The sequence below is a fragment of the Chroicocephalus ridibundus genome, chromosome 6 (genome assembly GCF_963924245.1).
Source record: "Chroicocephalus ridibundus chromosome 6, bChrRid1.1, whole genome shotgun sequence".
Taxonomy (NCBI): Eukaryota; Metazoa; Chordata; class Aves; order Charadriiformes; family Laridae; genus Chroicocephalus; species Chroicocephalus ridibundus.
In genome coordinates, this window is record NC_086289.1 from 59,778,443 (window position 1) to 59,798,622 (window position 20,180).

Here is a 20,180-nt window from a genome sequence, read left to right on the forward strand (position 1 = left end):
CTGGCTACAGCAGCCAATCGCATCTTCGGGGAGGGGGCGGTCCTGCCCGGAGTCCTCCAGGGTGCGAGGGAAGGGCCGTCTCGTTGCTCCGCGCCGCCGCCGCTCTGTGCGGCACCGGAAGCGGGGTGCGGCGGCGGTCGCCATGGAGGCCCCGGTGCGGCTGTGGGTGAAGACGGAGCCGTTCCTGGTGGGGGCCCTCCCCGCCCCGCCGCCCGCCCGCCTCGGTCCCCACTACCTGCGGAAGATGGCGGCCTACGCCCGGGCTCGGGCGGCCGAGGGCTGCTTTCCGCGGCTGTCGTGGCCCCGCTGGCGGCACATCGCCTGCGGGAAGCTGCAGCTGGGCCGCGGCCTGGCCTGGCTCTACTTTGAGCTCTTCCACAGCCTCCTCCGGCCGGACCCGCCGCGCAGCCTTGAGTGGGCCGAGGCCGAAGCGGCCTGCGCCGGCCCCGACGAGCTGGAGCAGGAGCGGAGCAAGGCAGGAGCCCCATCCCGGGCCGGGCGGCATGGGGAGAGCCCAGCCCATCCTAATGCCTCTTTTTCTCCCCTCTTGGCTAGCTGTCAGTAGACACTCTGCAGTTCCTGCTCTTCCTGTACGTCCAGCAAGTGAACAAGGTCTCTCTGCGAAGGTCTCTGATTGGGGAGGAATGGCCCAGCCCCAGGACCAAGTCTCCCAGCCTGACTGGAAAATCCGCCAGTGAGAATAAGGTATTTGTGGCCATAGGATTCTCCTTGCGCGGCTGTGTGGGAAACTGCAAAGTCGTGCCTTGAGGTGGGTTGAAAAGTGGCAGGTTTGTTCCTGGGAGGGTATAACCCTGCCTGCGGTGAAGTTTAAGCTAGAGTCAAGTTGGAGATTGCTAAACAGTAAGTGAAATGAAGTTGGTGTATTCTCTACAGCAAAAGTTGTCTACGGGAATTTCCTTAGAATCAGACTATCTGTGGAAGTTCTCTGAGTGTTGTCAGTTCTCCTTTTGAGGAGCAAGGCCAACAGTATCTTGGCCTGTATCAGCAACAGCGTGGCCATCAGGACTAGGGAAGAGATCGTCCCTCTCTACTGGGCACTGGTGAGGCCTCATCTCAAAAACTGTGTCCAGTTTTGGGCCCTTCACGACAAGAAAGACACTGAGGTGCTGGAGCGTGTCCAGAGAAGGGCAACGGAGCTGGTGAGGGGTCTGGAGCACAAGTCTTGTGAGGAGCGGCTGAGGGAGCTGGGGGTGTTCAGCCTGGAGAAAAGGAGGCTGAGGGGAGACCTTCTCTCTCTCCACAACTCCCTGAAAGGAGGGGGTAGCCAGGGGGGGTCGGTCTCTTCTCCCAAGTAACAGGTGATAGGACAAGAGGAAACAGCCTCAAGTTGCACCAGGGGAGGTTTATGATAGATATTAGGAAAAATTTCTTCACCGAAAGAGTTGTCAAGCATTGGAACAGGCTGCCCAGGGCAGTGATGGAGTCACCATCCCTGGAGGTATTTAAAAGCCGGGCAGATGTGGTGCTTAGAGATATGATTTAGTGGTGGTTGGGGCAGTGTGAGGTTGATAGCTTTACGTAGTGATCTTAAAGGTCCCTTCCGGACTTGACGATTCTATGATTCTGACTGCCTCTTTGCTTTTTCTGTTAGCCAAACAGGAAGGAAGTTTTTTTTACGTTGGAGGCTGCTTTCCCCTAATTCGCTCCAGAGTATTAGGATCACAGGGTCTTTCCTGGCAAAATTACATTAAGCCGTATTTCAGAGAGGGGAGTGAGTTAGTCGGCTGTAGACCAACCACATGAAAATGTTGAAGTCCCTCTAAAGTATTTTGAAAGAAGATAAGTGAGCTGGGTGTATTCAGTGCAGCTTGTGGGCAGCTCTGTATTTGAGCGTGAATTACAGATTCACAGCATCGTTATGAAGGTGGGCTGTAAACCTCAGCAGATTTCTGTCGTGACTATGTGTTATGAACTAGTGAAATGTAATTTGGGACAAGCTAAAATGATTAAAATGATTAAAAATAGGGACTGGGTGACTCTATACTGAAAGGTTGAGCAAATGGGAAAAGAAATCATAGAATCATAGAATGGTTAGAGTCAGAAAGAACTTTGAAGATCATCCAGTCCCACCCCCCTGCCCTGGGCTCTCTCAGCCTGTCCTCCCAGCAGAGGGGCTCCAGCCCTCCCAGCATCTCCGGGGCCTCCTCTGGCCCCGCTCCAACAGCTCCGTGTCCTTCTGCTGTTGGTGCCCCAGAGCTGGAGGCAGCACTGCAGGGGGGTCTCCCCTGAGCGGAGCAGAGGGGCAGAATCCCCCCCCTCGCCCTGCTGCCCACGCTGCTGGGGATGCAGCCCAGGCTGCGGGGGGGTTTCTGGGCTGCCAGCGCACATTGCTGTGTCGTGTTGAGCTTCTCATCCACCAACACCCCCAAGTCCTCCTGAGATGAGAGGAACTGATACAGGACTGTGTGTTGGATGGCTGTGGAGCATCCAGTGTTATTTAAAAGTCGATGTTTTCTTTTAACTGCTACTCAGGTATAGCCATTACATAAAACTGTGGACAGGAAGGAGGTGCATCCTCCCAGAGGTTTTGGTCCCGATGAGATTGGGGCTCTCTCCACTGGTGTTTTCTCTGAGCGATGGGGTGAGATTCCCCCAGCTTCAGTGATGCCTGATGTGAACCGTGCCCCTTTTTGAAATGGTGTAGCAAGGCTCGTCCGGTGTGAGAGGGTCTCTTTCACAGTGCAGGGATCTCCAGCCGCAGGACAAGACACTCGCAGCTGCTGGTTACATCCTTTTGGCTACAGTCCTCATGGATGGTGAGGACAACGTGTAATCACAGCTGTGTGTTGCTTGTTCTGCAGTTGTCAGGCCAGCAAACGTTGTCTTTGTTAATGTCTGCCATCATTCTAGTCTCCTGCTTTTTTTTTGGGTCCGGAGCCCTTTAGAATTTGAACTAATGGTTCTTTCAGAGGTCGTTTGGTTTATTGGTCCGCTCTGTGGACCTCTGCTTTTTCTGAAATGACCCTCTGCTTTTTTTTTCCCCGCAGTGCCTCAGAAGGCGGCACTGAATCATATCTGAAGGTCTGAAACAGATGGAGTGATTTTCCAATAGTGCAGTTGCAAGACCTTGACTGTCAGTTATTGATTTGTTTCCTACCTTCAGTTGCCAGCAGTAGCTGGCTGAATTTGTGTGGGAAGGATTGTAGGAGAGTCTGTTACTGCTTTCTAGAATGAAATATTTGGTACTTGGAGTTTGAATAAAATGTTTTTTTCTTTTTGGGGGGAAATTGCTCTCTGTGTTTTGGAAAAGCAGAGCAGCACAAGCAGTGAGTAGGAGACAGCATCACATTTGACTTGCTTTCCCTCTTTTAGAATGAGTGTAAGTGAGGATGCATTATATAAAGTTGGTGTTGATGGAGCTCGTCAGCTCTGTGAGAACTCACCACCTTCTTGTGTGTTTTTCTGCCCGCTAAGAACTGGAGCGATCAGGACCACTGTGCCTTCGTGCAGAGCCACCTCTCGGATATGCTGGAACTGCTGCTGGAGCCGGAGCAGCTCACTGCCTCCTCCCATTCCACCCACAGTAGCTTGGTGTCCTATGAAGCTGTCCGTGCCCTCAGCTTTCTTATTGAAGGGGGTGTGAGCAAATCCAGGATGGTCCATCCTCTGCACGAGCTTGCCCTCTGGCAGCCCTGTCACGGGCAGAACGGCTACTCAAAGGTCTCCAGAGCTTTTTCTTTCCCGAAGCTGGAGAGCTGGCTGCGGTCTTGCCTGACGACAAACCCTTTTGGAATGACTGCCTGCCTCAAGTCCGGGAAGAAACTCGCGTGGGCGCAGCAAGGTAGCTACACGTCCTGCCTTTATTTTTAGAAATAACTTCCCAGCCTTGGCTTCTCTTGCTGTCCAGGCATCTGACAGTTGTGGGGGGGCTTGCCTCTTTTTCCCCCTACTGTCAGTGGAGATGGGGAAAGTGACAGCTTAGAGGCGAGTCTGGGGGACTAAAGGGTGCTGCGTGACATCTGTGGGTATTTTTCTGGTCCTTGGATAACATTTGTAAGCAAACATTAATGACTTTATTTTCAAAGGCTCCTCTAAGTGAGGCCAGCATCACTATCCTCGTTATCCAAGTACAGCTAGACACAGGGAATAGATGACGTGATGTGTGTGGGGCAAAGTTGGGAACTGGTCTAGGTTTCCTTGCCTTGAATTGCATTCCTTCACCTGTAAGGACACGGGAGCGGAGCTAAGGCACCTTTCAGCTTAGGAGAAAAAAAATTAGGTTAAACTGTTGTTTCCTCTGACTGCACAGTGGTAGGAGTGGCAGTGTGTTAGGTAGGACGGTGAGGTTACTCAACAGTTGTACTGTAGAGGGAGCATTTCACTGTCTTAAAACATGCAGTTCCTGCTTTCAACATAAAACTTACCCTATGGATCTTCCTGCCAAGCTGTCTTCTGTTCAGGAACAAACTTCTGGAAATGGAGGTGCCTAGGTCAGGGCTGTCTGTAGCTTATGGGAGGCTTTAGCTGCCCCTGAATAATCTTGAAGTGGTTTTGATCTTTCAATGTGCCCTGACTTCTGGAGCTTCTTTCTGCTACGTACTGCTGACCTGCCCAGTAGGCATGGGTGGATGGTATGACTGGTGCGTGAAGTGGTGCAGTTTGATGGTACCATCCTTGAGGTTTTGGGTTGATTATTTTTTTTGAGGGATTGCTGAGCGATGTGGGCAGTGAACCGTCATGTCTGTGTCTCTGTAAGAATCAGGTATATCCTTTACGTGCTTTTTTTAAAAAATTTTTAAATGTGTTGGTTAACTTTATTTTGCAGTTGAAGGAACAACCAGGAGAGCAAAGATTGCCTGCAATACTCGTGTGGTGCCTGAGGTGTTCCCCATGGTGATAATGAGCCAGGTGTACAAGCAGACGCTGGCCAAGAGCTCAGACACCCTGGTGGGGGCTCACGTAAGAATTCATCGCTGCAACGAGTCCTTCATTTATCTCCTCTCTCCTCTCCGGTGAGTTCTTGTTTTCCTGAGGCATAGATAGATGTTTTTTCAGCAAGTGTGTTCAAGCACTAAGTTCTTTTTAGTCCATCTAAAGCAGTGAAAAAATCCTGGTTTTGGTCTTTCCTGCTCACTGTGTTCTCACTCTTGTTCTTTTGCAGATCCGTGACCATTGAGAAGTGCCGGAATAGCACTTTTGTCCTTGGCCCTGTGCAGGCATCTGTTCACGTCCACAGCTGTGACAATGTCAAGGTCATTGTGGTTTGCCATCGTTTGTGCCTTTCTTCCACTTCCAGCTGTACTTTTTACATTCTCACGCCTACCCAGCCTCTCATCCTCTTGGGGAACGAAGCAGTCAGCTTTGCCCCTTTCCACACCCATTACCCCATGCTTGAAGACCACATGGCTCAGGTGGGCTTGGCCACTCTGCCAAACTACTGGGACAGCCCCATGCTGGTGTGCAAGGAGAGCGGCGATACGAGTGTCTTCCGCCTCCTGCCGCCCTCGGACTTCTACACCTTTGTGATCCCTTTTGAGATGGAAGGAGACACCACGGAGACTCCGGGGGGGCTTCCCCATGCGTATCAGAAGGCGCTGAGTCAGCGAGAGCAGAAGGTACAGATCTGGCAGAAAACTGTGAAGGAGGCAGGCCTGACCAAGTGAGTGCTGCATCCGAACAGGCACGGGTGAGCTGCGTTGCAGCTCCGCTCGGCCATACAAACAGGAGATTCATTTGATGTGGTTCAACAAAAATGCTTTAATAATGGGTTGGTTTGTGTGAGCCTTGTCTTACACGCCATTTATGGAGTCTTAGTAATTAGCAATCTTGGGATCCTGGTCTTTGCTATTAATATACATTCACAATCGTAACTCTGAGGGAGGTGCTTTGTCGTGATTGCATTTTCCTAGCTTGCGAACATCAAGGAAAAGCATGCCTCGGTACTGCTGAGGGCCGAGGTGAGGGCTCCACCCTGGCAGTAAGAGTTTACAGCCTACCTTGCGCTGGCTACTGTCTCTTTGCTGTCTCTCCTCCGCTTCCAGTGTCGCGTGCTGCCGTGGGTGAGATCTGGGTGCGTACCCTGAACAATAGCTCGACTAATTACTGGCCTGCAGCTGATTGGTGGTCACTCTTAGCCCAAGCTTTACACTGAGATTGAAGCTTTAAAATACTGTCCCATCTGTTGTTGAGATGAGCTAAGGACGTGCACGTGAACCATTCCAGCAGGTCTCCTCAGGGACAGTAGCTTTTAAAGTCGTCTTTATCAGATTGCATGGAATTCTCTGCCCAACTTTTCCTGTGCTAGCTAGGCCCGCCCTAGCCCATCTCATGTGCTGATGGGCGTCTGTTTGCTTTCTCAGCACCTATTGCTGAGTTCTGAAAAAGTTCACTTTGCTTCCTTTGTCAGCGTGCTTTCTTCTGCAGCCAGCCAGATCGGGCAAGGGTACAAATCTCTGCCGACTTTAGTTTAGCTGCTTTTATGTTTTTGTGAACCTTTTTGATGTGGCAACTTCCTCTGGGGAGCACAGAATATGAAAACCTCCTCTTGGGTCAAACTGTCAACACTTCTCATCATACCAAGCTGAGGAGTTCTAGTCCGTTTGATCATCTGTTGTTTTGGAGGAGCTCCCTCTGCTTCCTGTGTTCCTTTCTGAAACCCAGGTGCGTCTGTGCCAGGCAAGGAGGAGCCTGCAGCTTGAAAGAGCTCTAGACTGGGAGAGAGGAAGGATTCTGGGGCAGGGTTTGGCTACAGGTGGGAGGGTGGCTGAGCAGTAGTGACCCAGTAGTGGTGACTAAAATATAAAAACCTTCAAAATTCTCAGTCCTTGAGTCTTGAAGGGCAGCAGAGAGGAAAGCGGTAACTTCAGCCCTTGTGCTAGTGTCATCTGTTGTGTCTATCAACCTCATCTAAGGTGCTTCTTCCCCCTGCAGCCGTTGTCCTCCCAAGGCTGCTGCTTCTCACCCCAGGGCTTTGCGAAGGTGTTTCCCCTCTCAAAATTTTACTGTTAAAAAATGTGAGGTGATACAGATGATGTGCTTAGATTTAACATCCTCTACAGCAGTCACAGGAGGCAAGAGCTCGGTATTGGAGTGACTTATTTCATAAAAGGGGAAAAACTGTGCCAGGTTTAGAAGCTTGCTGAAAGGAGACTGGGCAGCTGACAGTGTACAATGTCTCCTGCAGGCAGGGAAACAACTAGGGAGACAAGTAGGAAGCTTAGAGCAAACAGGATATCAGACTTGTAGAAAGAAAAAAGCTGCCATGCTTGAACTGGGAGGTGAAAGAGACCGTGAGAAATAAGAAAACGTCTTTCAAGAAGTTGAAGTTGTCTGAATGAGGAAAGTGGGGCAAAAAAAGAATGTAAATCCTGCCAGGCTGAAAGCAAAAACCCTGTAAGACAGGAACAGTAAGACAGCATGAGGAACAACTTGCAAAAGCATAAAATCCTGTTTCTTCTTTTTTGGAGCATATCAGACACAAAGTCTTTCAGGGTCAGTAGCAGATCAAGGTATATAAAAAGCACTCAGAGAAGATAAAACCATAAGGGAAGAAAGAAGTGGCTGCCTTTGTGTTCACATTCACTGGGGAGGAATTTAGGTTAGTTTCTGTCCTAGAACCCTGCTTTCTGGGGAATGTCTCAAATGGAAGCGATAGTACAAAGGAGAGCCTTTAACTTGAAAAAAGGCCTGGGTACACCAAGCCTCTCTGAACTGGAGTGGCACGAAACTGCATAGGTCTGCTTTCCTGCTTTTCCCAGTACAGGATGGGATCAGCCCATCAAATTAGGAATGGGTTCAAAGCAAAAAACAGGTAAACTGTCCACAGGGTATTGAAAATGTTCATGTTTTACGTGGGTTCTGAAAGGAATTGCATAAGCTCAGAGGAAAAAAAGTGCAGCAGGAGTTAATACTCGTGCCACCGTTGGCTTAAGAAATTGTGGAGCTGAGGTGATGCCAGGTGTCTGGGATGCTATTCTGGAGAAATATTGCCGTGAGCCTGCACTGCTCTTGGACATCCACCAGTGGCAGAGGCAGAGCCTGAGCGAATTATATACCCCGTTATTGCTGGTCTTATAAAAAACATCCCAGAAGTTATTTGCCAGTAATGGGAATTATTTGAGGAGTGTTGTTTAGATGCACATTTTTTTCCTGATCTCCATCCTCTCTCTTTCAGACACTGTCAGAAGACAATTTTGTGTCTTCAGTGCTTAAATGCTGGTTACTAATCTTCTTTTTCTCCCTTTTCAGACAAGTTTAATCTGTGCCCTGAAAAATAAAGCAGAGGCAGCCCTGTGGGGCAGGGTTGCTGTACTGGTGGGATGAGGGAGTTTGCATGACTTCCCTAACTCCACCAAGTTCTGCCTTTGGGGTTCATTGTATCAATATTCACTTGGTAAAAACCTTCTCTGGCCGGTACGGGCAGCTCATGAGCCAAGCCCAGCTCTTAGCTGATACATATGGAGGCTTGTTTTGGTAGTGAAGGTGAGGTTTAGAAGTGGAATACTATAAATAAATGTGACCTTTGCACACTTCCCTGCTGATTGTCTTTTGGTTTCAGGGATCAGCGGAAACAATTCCAGATGTTGGTAGAAAACAAATTCTACGAATGGCTGGTTCAGACAGGGAACCGTCAGCAGCTGGATAGCCTTGTTCCTCCTGCGGTAGGCTCCAAGCAGGCAGCAGGATAGCATCGTGTTCCTGTGCAGCGAAAGGAAGGGTGAGTGGAGGGCGTGTTTCTCTTGATTCTTCTCTGTCTAGAAGAATTGTCCCATGTTTCTGTGCACAGCCTGGGCAGAGGTAGAAGGCGTAGAAGACTGTTCAGTGAACATTCTCCCGAGAGCCTTGCGTTTGCTTTTCGTTCTTATCTTGCAGGCAAAACCGCTTTTCAATTTGAACCTATTCCCTGTGTACTCAGCACCCGCCTTGTTCTCTGCAGTTGTTCTGTTTGATTGGTCGGGCACATCTGTGTGCGTCTGGAAAGGCAGATAGGCATGTTGTACGTAATCTGATGTAAAAACTTGTTTGAACAGCTGCTCTTTCAAGGAGGCTGTGTGCCTTGTCTGTACTTACCTGTCTCATTTTTTGCTTAAGAGAATCAAGACTTCAAATAATTCTTACTTTCTTTCTCTCCCTAAGTAGAAGTAGTTTAGGAGCTAGCAACAAGCCCTTGTTGTGTTTTTCTGCCATTGCATGTTTCAAACCATTAGAAAGTTGTGGCTTTTTTTTTTTTTCCTTTTTTTCAGTCTTTGAGTTGCTTTTTGAAGAACTGTTGGGAGTGAAATTTACTCTTCTTATTTTGTTACAGAGTTCTGGGAACAGGCAGCCATACGCTGAAAACAGTTCTCACTAAGACTTTGCTGCCATCCTGCCTGAACACACTCGACGTGGACGCGACGCCCAGCCTCGGCGTGGGTGGGACTGTCTGGTTGCTTTAGGAATTTTAATCACTGCCGCTTTCTCAGGAGTGTGCTGTAACTAGTCTGCTGATAACTGAGAAAGCGCATGTCACTAGAGGAAGATGAAGTACGCCTCGTTGCAGACCCTTTAGAGGGGAGGCTGTCATCGTGGTTAGCGTCTCCGTGGTGTGCAAGTATCCAGCAGCGCAGCACTTCCCAGTGCAGAGGTGGACGCGGCGCCCTGGGCATCGCGTGCATCTTTATGGTACGAGCTCGCCGCGCTGTTTTTATAAATGTGTAAAAGAAATGTTTGATTTTTTTATGAATGAAATTCAGTGGATTTTTATTTTTTTTTTTTTTATATGAAGGTGGCACTTAAGCAGTGTGATGATACGGCATTAACTTCCTTATATGTTTGCATTGTTTTGACAAATGTCAATAAAACAAGAGTTCTCGGATGAGCCTGGTGCGTGTCCTAGGGAAGGGGTTTTAACTGTACGGTGGGTGTTAGAGGGACACAACCTCTTTGCTGCTAAGTGATGTCAGCTCGTCAGCTGAGAGAAAAGTGCTAATTTATTCACAGCCATGGTATTAAAGGTTTTGAAGGCTGCCCTGGCACAGCGTTTTAATACAAACACTCTTTCCGACCTTTAATATTTCTTGTAAAGAGTATCAACTCGGCTGAGTCCTGTTCTCGTGTGCTAGTGAAACCTGTCTTGGGGAGATGTGCTCGTAGCTGAACACCTAAACGAGCTGGGCAACACAGGCTAAGGCGTTGCGTGGAAGACCAAACGCAGCAGCTCTGTGCGCCTTCTGGAGAGCTATCCAGAGAGCGAGGGGAAGGCAAGGGCGTTTAGTGCTCTGCTGTGCACGGCTCTTCTGATGCCAGAATTATTCTGAAGGTCTCTCTTGGCTCCTTTTCTTGATGAAATATTTCGTGATGAAATACAAGGTGAGTTTATTCCAGTTAACCAACTTTTAAAGGGGGGGATGTTCAAAGCGACAGCTTTGCGATGTCCTAGTGAACCTCCTGAGTTGCCTTTCGATAGGTCGTGGATTGTGGCTGGGCTCTGATCTTCATAATACAGCATTTGGATAAAAAAATATCTGTTAAGTGGCCTTACAGCTTTCCAGCAGCAAGAGCTGTAAGCAGCAGCACTGGGCGATCCAAGACACCTGAAATGGGAAGAAGGCGAGACGCTGGTGAGCACGTCTGTCTCAGACTGTCATATCTGCCTGCATTTAGCGGAGCGGTGGCAGTGTACATGGGGTGGCATGCAGAGCTGCTGCTGCGAGACTGCTTGTCCTGACAGATTTGAAAATAGGGTCTGTGCGTTTCAGGCGCTGCTGTGCCAAATTCGTTTCCCTTTGTCTCGCTAAGCCTTTCGGGCTGGTGCAGTGAATAGCTGCAGAGGTGTTTTTTCATCATGCGCTGGCGGGGGGGTGTGGGTGTACATAAGCCAGCAATCCTTGCCCTCCCTGCTCGCTGGGCCAGAGCGTGGCTAAAAGAAATACTTTTGCTCAAACCGCAGATGGCGGTTTAAGAGTTTTGAGTTGAATTTGTGACGCTGGCAGATTTTGTCAGAAATTTGGGCACTGTTCTCTACTATCGGATGTGTGAAATCGCTCGCTTTGGGGGTGTGCGGCCACGCGTTCTTCTCTGTCGGGCCCCATTTGGAGCAATACTAGCTCAAGCTGAGGGTGTGCTATAAAAATATGCAGCCTCTGCTGCGCAGGTGTTTCCATTGGGAGCTTTTGGAGTGGAGCCTCTACGCGGAGGCTGTTCTTTGCAAGCCTGCGGTGCCTGCCCTGGGTGCGTGTTCCCCGTTTCCCGGCTGCATCCTTTGCTGCATGGGAACGTTCTCCGATAAGTATCAGTTCTCTTCCTCGCGCATGAGGACGGGCCTTTTAGAGCCGCCGAGGATGCCGTCTTGTTTAACATGCTTGGAAGGGAAAGAGCAGCCAAATCGCCCCCCGTCCTCCAGGACTTGGCAGGGGGCTGCGTGTTTTGAGTGCGTTTGGCAGAGTTTTGGTGTTCTGAGTCAGCAAATGGTAACAAAGGGAGGATGGCGAAGCCTTCCTTTATTCCATAATCCTGTTTGCTTTTCTGGAAACCGTCTATAGCCTCAGAATCACTGACTCAATTTTTGGATCCTATTCTCATGACGAAGCGGCTGTCTGGTTTAAAACGAGCCCATTATAAAAAGGGTGCCTCGGATCCTGGCTGTTTGTAACAGCTTCTGACGTTCCTCCAGCACCGGGGAGCTTGGCTGGAACAGAAAATGTCCAGAGCTGGAACCAAGGTAAGTTTATTTGCAGCCTACACATGATTGTGGCTAGGAGTACAGAATTTATCAAGGGTAAGTTGTGGAGAAACTGTGGTATCTTTGTTCTGTCGACAGCTTTCCCCTCTGTCAGTCTGTCGGCAAGAGGAGGTGCCTGAAATCCCTCCCCAAATGGAGGGAAGCTGGAGCTGAGCCCTCCCTAGTCTTTTCCCAGATCTTGGCTGTTTCCTCTAGGTGTGGCTCTGCGAGAGGACGGAGTCGAACACAGTGACTGACTGGTGAGGGGGTATTTTAAAATACACCGGGACCTGATGTCTTGTAAATTGACGGTGGCTGTGCCAGCAGCGAACGTGACGAGCCGCATTTGCAGAGCGGAGTCTCGTGGAAGGCTGCCTTGGGAGGAGCTGAGCCGCAACGCCAGCGGCAGCCGCCACATCCCCCTTCCATGGTGGAACAAAGGGTGTGCTGCAAGAGAAGGACGCCTGGATGATGACCATAGCACCGAAGGCAATAGCATTCCCTGAGAGATTCACCGTCCTCGTGATTTGGTGGAATCGGCAGAGATGAATTTAAACCGGAGAAGGAGGTAGATCAGAACAGCTAGAGTGACGTGCATCAGATGGGGATCTAGCTCTAAAGCCTTCAGTCTTGAAGTTAGCCGAGCTGAGCTGGCTGGTCACGCAGACCATGTTGCAAGGTTGGGACTGGGCAGGGATAAACAGCTGGGAAAGGAAGGTGAGAACTTTGGGCTAGTGGCCAGTGTCCCCTGTGAAGTGTTAGACAACTGTTAAGAGGCTGCGGACAGACCTACATCTTTCCGTGGTATTAGTTTTGCTTTTGGGTTACATTCCTTTTAACCTGTGGAGGCTGTAAGACCCCAGGGGGCAGAGAGTTTGGAAGCAGAGTGGTTTTGTAGGCAACTGGCTGGCGCTGTGGGAGACCTGGATTCAGTCTCTGCTTCTCCCCACCTTTTGTCTGTGATCTTGGCTCAAAGTCGTTTGGCTATTTCTGAGCAGTCTTTAGGAACCGAGGAGGGTGTGCCGCTTCCTTCCAACCTGGTGGCCATCAGACTGCGGTCTATGTACCCGTGCGTAAAGAAGGTGCTGGGGGAGATGTGACTGATTCACGCTCAAGTCTCCTTAAGTCTCTTAAAGAGACTTAAACACATGCTGCCTTTACCCCTGCTGAAAGCCGTGTCCCCTGTGAGCGTGCGGCAGGGAATTTGTTGATTGTGCGCTGCCGTGGTGCCGCAAAAGTGTCCGAGAGGAGTTAAGTCAGTGATAGAAAAGATGACATCTGCACTCTCTGTGCCATGCTCTTGCCTAGCACCTTCCAGGGAGAAGAAAAGGGCAAAGGAGAGAATGAAACGCTATTTCTCGCAACCTAAGCAAGCCGTCTGCCCTAGAAAGGGGTTGCTGCCCCGATGCTGCTTGCTTAGAAGGCAGTGGGCACTACTGGTTATTGCTTACAGTTATTGTTTATGAGTTTCCTTCTAACAGAGCTGCTGTTGGGAAGAAATATGATACCTGCTATGAGGTGGCCAAGGGAGAAAGAGTGTTACAGTCCCGTAAGGAAGCTCTGCTATGGCAAATTGTTATCTGGCAGGTAAAGCCCCAAAAAAGCAAAGTTTGGGCAGTGAGCGGTTACCAGGTTCGTGCTGCGAGCAGAGCAACTGGGATGGCTCTACTGAAGGAAGGCGATTTGCATCAGAGTAAGTGCAGCTGAAACAAACTGACGAATCTGGAACTGAAATCTGTAATTCGCCTGTCATTATGCGGCAGGTGAAAAGCATCAGTCTGGTCTGTTTGTGCCTGAATCATTAGAGGAGAGCTGAGAAGCGCCGAGTGTGAAGGTCTGAAATGACTTGAGGGTGTCTGCAAAGAGCTGTGGTGGAGAATGGGTGGGCAGGAGCCCTGTCCTTAAGTCTTTACCTATAAACGGTCTCAGAATAGAGCAGCGAACGCTTTTGGTCACTGTTCTGTGGGAATGGTCGTACCCTCAATGTGCTCTCGGATTCCTTTGGCTTTGTGGCTTTATATAAGTACAGGGAAAACACCCTCGCGGGAACACCAGGTGGCTTTGCCAAATTGAAGTTCAGCTGTGTTAGGCTGGGTGGGGAAGGAACATCAAATGAGCTTTTTCTTTTCTGTTACAAGACTAAAGGCCAGCTTACCCAACGTCACGCACAGGTGCTGTGATAGGGCATCGCAAGAGAAGCTGGTTCTGCTGGATGCCAGCCGCGAAACCCGGGCAGCTCGTGCGGAGCCAGGACCAGAAGTGAGGGAGACCTGTTCCTTTCCCTCTGCCAGCCGCCCTCGGTGAGGCGGGAGGAGGCATCCCTCAGCCTGGGCCAGGTGCTGCCTGCACGGAGACCAGACCTGTGGTCTTACAGACGTTGGGCAGAGCTCCTCATCGAGCGTGCTGGGTGCTCACTGTGCGGACAGGAGCAGGACTGCCAGAGCCGAAGGGGCTGCAGAGCTCTGGGAGTGGGGTTGAAGAAGGGGAGAGCTCATCAGCTGTCCAAGCGAAGGGTAAGAGTGGAGCTGCGAAGATGCATCCCTGTGGACCAACCTGGGGAAGGTATTACTGGTGTGCTGTGGCTTCCTTGACCTCTGGCTTCAAAAAGAGGACTACTGGTGGTGAGTGATTGCCAAACCTCAGTGGGCAGGACTTTCAGCGTTGCCTCTGGGCTCGTGCTGGCAGGTTTTTCAGGTGATACCTCTAGGGACAAAGATCCAGAAGCAGGATCTGTAAAACAATGGCAGGGTTGTGGCTGGCAAGGGCAGACCAGTACGGTGAAATACCCAACAGCAGCAGTGTGGGAAAATACGAACGGGACATTTTAGTGCTTTTACAACTTTTATTCGCTTGCTGGAAAGATGGTGGTGATCTCCCAGCTCTCCATTGCGCTGAAGATGGGAAGAGCTTGTTCAGGAGGGAGAGAGGTGGGGCCAGGTTGCTTTGTGTGCGCCAACTGCTTTGCAGTGGGAGATCAGTCCCTTGAAAGTAAGAGGAAAATGTGAGGGAAATAACATTATCCTTACGAAGGTCTATTAACAGTCCGCAAGACCAAGGACATAAATCCTCTGGCATGATTAGTCCAACTCCCCATATGCCTGGTCAGGCTGGTGGGATGCACTGACCAACCAGCTCTAGGAAAACTGTGGCCAACTTATTTTTTAACGCAAAGTGAATGGAAAAAAAAAAAAAAGTAGGCGGGTTGTCCTAGATTTGAATCTATCTCCTGGGTTGAAACTGTCCCAGTGAACAGTATTTTTAATGGCAGCGATGTTAGATCAATCCCAGTAGCCAAAGCACCACAGGTGAAGTACAGCCAGCTTAGGAGGAAAAGGTGGGGAAAAACTATGGGGGGAAAATGGATTACAGAGATGTTAGATGTTTAAATCATTGTGGCCAGAAAAATTCTTTACAGAGCATGTGGGGGAATTGTCTGAGGCAATCTCAGATGCTACCAAATAACCCGGCAGCGTGATGCCATACTGGAAGTCTGGAAAAGGTGAAATGTTGTCCTGAGTATGCACTGCATTGGATCAACCAACTTGCACGTCGACTGATTCAATGCAAGGCTCTAAAAGACCCTGCAGTAAGTCATCGAACTCCTGTTAAGGTGGAAGATGGGCTGAAACGGGTCTGCTGAGACCAATTCATGTCAAACTCGTGTAATTTTTGGCATGGTCTGACTTCCTATTACTGTAAGCAAGAAAGGGATACAGTCAAAGTAGAGGTGGTAGTTCGGGAACCCTTATTGCAAAGAGCAGCTCTTAATGAATAATCGTCATCTAGAAGGATCTAAAAATGGGGCTGTACAAAGGACTGGTCTGGATGTAGGGCTTGGCAATATTTCCACGAAGGGCTTTTTGAAGAAAGCACGCGTCGCCTCTCCGGGCCTGGCTGGGTCGGTGATACCTCGGGCAAGAGGAATGGGATTTGCTCACCAGCTCTCGAGATAATTTTGAAACAGGTTGTGATCAAGTAGGGGAAAAAGTGTCCCCGAGCAAAGTGCTTTGCAGTCAGCTGCCCTGGCTGCTCTTGGGAAAGAAGTGTGGTGATGGATCGGAAATTCGTTAGCTGTATCACAAACTTGGAGCAACCAAAGCAGAAGAAGCCAACTGCAAATGCAATCCTCGGCTGTCCGAAGAACTGTGCTATCCGCCACGTAGGTGGAGCTCTCCTTTAGTTTTTCTTGGCACCGATAAAGCTCATGTGTTGTCCAGCTTTTGGTGTTGACTTTTGCGAAAGCAAATTGTGGACCTGTTAGAGTGGGGGCAAGGAGAACGATCACAGGGCTAGAAGACATGACCCAGGAGATGAGAGACCTCACCACCCCGTTATCAGTAAAGGTCTAACTGCAAACGCTCCGTAACCAGGTATAAATGAAGTGCTGCTTAGAACAGTCCGTTGACTACATATGGCTCCCTTGGCCATAATTGAGTAACTACTGATCTAGAGAAGGTGGAAGGGAAATGCATTAATAGTGTTTTGCTGCAAAGAGGACAGGGACTTCACCAAGGGAACTTTGGGTTGGATTGGGACAGAACTAGATACTGGGAAGGGCAAGACATGGGTGGCAGCTGGAGGTGTTGGGGCCAGACTGGTGAATCACCTGCCAGGGTTAGTTGGGATGCAGTCGATCCTGCTCAAGGGCTGGACTGGATGACTTTTTGACATCTCGAGGGCTCTTTTTTCAGGTATTTCACACTGTGATGTGGCTAGAATACAGACGTACGCATGTGCTGGGGGACAAGGAACCTCCCTGCTTTCCTTCCTCTGCTTGTGTTTCAGGTCACCTTCTATGAAGACAAGAATTTCCTAGGCCGTTGCTATGAATGCAACAGCGACTGCCCTGATTTTCACAACTACCTGAGCCGCTGCAACTCCATTCGTGTGGATGGAGGCACCTGGGTGGCCTACGAGAGGCCCAACTTTTCTGGGAACATGTACGTTCTGACGCATGGCGAGTATCCCGACTACCACCACTGGATGGGCCTCAATGACCGCCTCGGCTCCTGCAAAGCCGTCCAGATAGTAAGTGCAATCTTCTTCCCGAGGGACACTTTAATTTAGACGCCTATCATTAAAGGATTTCAGCATGCTTGTGGGTGACTCCCATCTTCCAGGGGACCCATGGGAGCTCCCTTGGAGAGGACGGCTAAAGGGGGTTTGCTCCTGCAGTCGTGCTCTGGGAACGGCAAGGTGTTTGGTGAGTGGAGAAGGTAAATCTCTTCCACCCTTGACTGCAATGGGAAAAAGCAGATCCCTTTGAGTGCTTTGTAGGTGAGTTTCCATATCTGCGTATTCCTCCAAGGACTTCATTGTCTGGGCATGTTGCTCCGAGGTTTGTCTCTTGCCTTCCCCCATCATGTGCTGCCAACTGATCCAAATCTGACAATGGACACAAGGCTTGTAACAGTGGGATGTAGATTTTGCAGGAGCACCTAGAGCCTCTTTAGCAAGCCAGGGCTCCCTTCTGATAGTGGGAACCGAATCTCAGTGTCACCAAGCCCCTCTGGGCATGGGGAGAACAGCCTCAGGAGCAGACCTGGAGTGACCAGGAGTGGGAAGGGGATGCCTGAAGCCCTCCTTGGGCATGCTTGGAGCAGCCCGGTGTCTCCTGGTGTTAGGAGAGCACAGGGCAACGCGTCTCCCCACTGCAGCACGCGAACTGTGCTCATCCCCTCCTAACTGATGGTGGGGGGAGATGCTTCTCCAGCCTCTGCAGCACTTGTCCTTCCACCAGCCGGAGATGGGATAAATGTAGGTTGATGGGGAGCTGCGTTTACACCCCGTGGAAGTGCTGGATGGGAGAAAGGAATAGAGGGAATGATCCCTTTGTGAAGCTTATGGGGAGCAGCACCCTTTAAAAGTGGCCAGGATGGGCGCGTGGGTGGAGTGTGGGTTGGGGTTGAGTCACTATATGCTGCTGCTGTGTCTTTGCCGTTTGGTGGGGATCTGTGCATCGCTGACTCCAGTAGCACAGCCATGGTCTCCCACTGCATGGAGCAGGTCTACGCAGCCCTGAAGGGGTTTTGCTTTTATGTCTGGAGGTCTAACGCCCCTTTGAGGCTGTTGTGGGTTTGAGCTAGATCTTTCTATAGGGCAGGGAGAGTTTCCAGCCCGTTCAGGGCACTGATCTGGCATAAGGGATGGAGCCAAAACATGTGGGAGGTATAGCAGGAACATAGCTTCCTCCATGAGGGTGAAATGCGGAGGCTTTATCCTGCATATCCACCTGGTGCCTCTCTTCCCCTCCTGTGCTCGGGGGGGTCACATGGGGACCTGTGACACAGGCGTTGGGTCAGAGTGCCCCGGAGAAGCGGCAGTAGCAGCGCACAGATCCAAGAGACCCAGCTGGGGCTGGCAACGAGAGCGGGCTCGGGGAGGCGGGGGAGGACGGTGTCCGGGCAGCTGCAGATTAAAACCGCCGCAAGTGCCTTCAGGCAACGCGGCGCTTCAAATCGCAGTGGAAAATACCCGCGCTGTGTTTGCCTGTAATACAACCCAGCTGGGGTCACCAGCTCATTAAACTCCTCGTTGCCCGGAGGAGCGGGGAGTGGAGGGGGGTCCGTCTCTCCTCCTGGTGCTCGTGTGGGGTGGCTGAAGGGTTCAAGGCGGTAGCGGGACGGGCAGGCTGCCTGGGAGAGAGCGCCCAGCACCGGCTGAACGGGCCTCATCCCTCCCTGCAAAACTGGGGCTGCGGTGGGGGATTGGGCTGAAAGCGTTCTCTGCTCCAGCTCGGTGCTTTTGCACATGATGTTTAGTCAAGAGCTACCCCAAGCGGTGCTTTTGGGGGCTGACGTTGAACCATTCAGCCCCGTCCTGGGGTGCTGGGTGGGTGGTTTGTACCTGATCCGAGTCTGACTGTGCCTCAGTGCTGCTCCCACCTGCTGGTGACCACCAGAGCCAGGGTTGTGTTGGTGCCTCCTTCCAGCCCTCTCCTATTTTCTCTCTCCCCCCCTTTTTTTTTTTTTCTAGCCAAGTGGAGGCCGGGGCCACATCCAGGTATTTGAGAAGGGAGATTTCGGCGGGCAGATGTTCGAAGCCACCGAAGACTGCCCTTCCGTCATGGATGAGTGGCACATGCGCGAGGTCCATGCCTGCAGAGTGCTGGAGGGCACCTGGGTTTTCTACGAGCATCCCAACTACCGAGGCAGGCAGTACCTGCTGCCTAAGGGGGAGTACCGCAAACCCGTGGAGTGGGGAGCGGCCAGCCCCGCCGTCCAGTCCTTCCGCAGCATCTCCCAGTGAGGCAGCCCAGTGACTGGGGTGCCGGAGGCCCTCAATAAAGCAACCGAGTCGCTCAGCTCAGCCTGTCCTTGCTTATTCCTGGGGTCTGCGTGCGAGTTATCCTGCCCTGGCAGAGCTGGTGTGGAGCCAAGCCTCCTCCGAGCAAAACGCCCTCCTCCAGCCCCAGCTGCCTCCATCTCTGCGCTCTCCTTCCTCCCGGCTGGCCCCATCCCCTCCCTTCCATCCCACTGCTCCTCTCTGGGAAAAAGCCATCCCCAAGCCGGAGCTTGTGCTTGGCCAGTGGGGCAGCGGCACCACCCACCGCTGGGACTCCAGTTCTTGGTGCTGTCTGTGGGTGGTCGTGACCCTGGGGAGTCCCTGCTTGCTGAGTCTCCAGCTGCGCTGGAGAAGGGGCTGCTGGTGGCTGGGGAGAAGGGATGAGGTCTGCATCCGTGCCACGTGCATCGAGACCCCCGCCCTGGGGAGCCTGGGCAGGCAGCAGACGGCCTGTTGCTGGAGGAGCATGTCCCTCTCGTGATGCATGTGGTAACAGACCGGGGGGGAAAGTGGGGATGAGAGGTAGAGATCTCAGAGCAGGCAGGAGGGAGGTGGCCGCCAACTCCATGGGGGACGCTGGGGACCAGTGTGTCAGGTACAGGATGGCGCTTGTAGGTGTGAGACAAGGGGTCCGGCTGCTTTAAACGGGGCTAAGCGCCATGTCCAGCTGGGCAGCTGGAAGGGGAAGAAGAGGCTGGATGTGGACAGAGGCGGTGAGTGCCTCTGAAAGCCACCCTGGGATGGGAGGTTGCTGCTGAAGGATCTTGAAGGGCGGGAAGAGGTGCAGGGAGCGGCGGGGACCCTGGGGCTCCCAGTCAGCCCAGTTTACCACCAGCTGGAGCACCCCATTTTGTCCGGTGCCGCTAGATGTCAGGCTGGACCTGCGCCGTGGCTGCACTCCCGCGCTCAGGAATAACTGATGTCGGCTGCGTGGGGCACTGTGCTCCCGGGCACCCTGGGGACCCCCAGCCCGTTTGCATATCGAGCCAAGGGGCCTTGGGATAATGACGCTGGATGTAGAAGCAGAGCCCTTCTAGCCATGCTGCGCGGTCTCTTCCCGCTTGATGTATGAGGTTATTACGGAGCAGGGAGGCAGGTTAAGTGATGCTTGTCAAGCCGCGGTGCCGCAGTCCCCCGGGAACACAGCTGCCGGTGGGGAGTGGGAAGGGGCTACCGAGAGGGGCAGCTCCAGCCCCACGGGCTTCCCCCGGCACAAAGGTGGGCTGAAGAGAATCGT

General features: G+C 51.5%; 2 protein-coding genes across 4 annotated transcripts; both read left to right on the forward strand.

Moving 5' to 3' along the window:
• Window positions 1-34: 34 nt before the first annotated feature.
• TBCCD1 (TBCC domain containing 1) lies at window positions 35-9,814 on the forward strand. 2 transcript variants are annotated; one of them, XR_010071698.1, is made up of 7 exons: window positions 35-475; window positions 556-705; window positions 3,436-3,802; window positions 4,787-4,973; window positions 5,123-5,576; window positions 8,519-8,677; window positions 9,266-9,814. XR_010071698.1 is itself a non-coding variant. In XM_063339371.1 (7 exons), exons 1-6 carry the CDS (start codon window positions 143-145, stop codon window positions 8,646-8,648), a joined length of 1,665 nt encoding a protein of 554 aa, XP_063195441.1. In that variant the 5' UTR covers window positions 35-142; the 3' UTR covers window positions 8,649-8,677; window positions 9,266-9,814. The 2 variants fall into 2 exon arrangements, 1 of the variants encoding a protein (XP_063195441.1); XM_063339371.1 differs by having other exon boundaries at window positions 5,123-5,620.
• A 1,662-nt stretch (window positions 9,815-11,476) lies between these two features.
• On the forward strand, window positions 11,477-18,907 carry CRYGS (crystallin gamma S). 2 transcript variants are annotated; one of them, XM_063338522.1, is made up of 3 exons: window positions 11,477-11,659; window positions 16,445-16,687; window positions 18,635-18,907. In XM_063338522.1, exons 1-3 carry the CDS (start codon window positions 11,639-11,641, stop codon window positions 18,905-18,907), a joined length of 537 nt encoding a protein of 178 aa, XP_063194592.1. In that variant the 5' UTR covers window positions 11,477-11,638. The 2 variants fall into 2 exon arrangements, with proteins under 2 accessions (XP_063194592.1, XP_063194591.1); XM_063338521.1 differs by lacking the exon at window positions 11,477-11,659 and having other exon boundaries at window positions 15,288-16,687.
• Window positions 18,908-20,180: the final 1,273 nt, after the last annotated feature.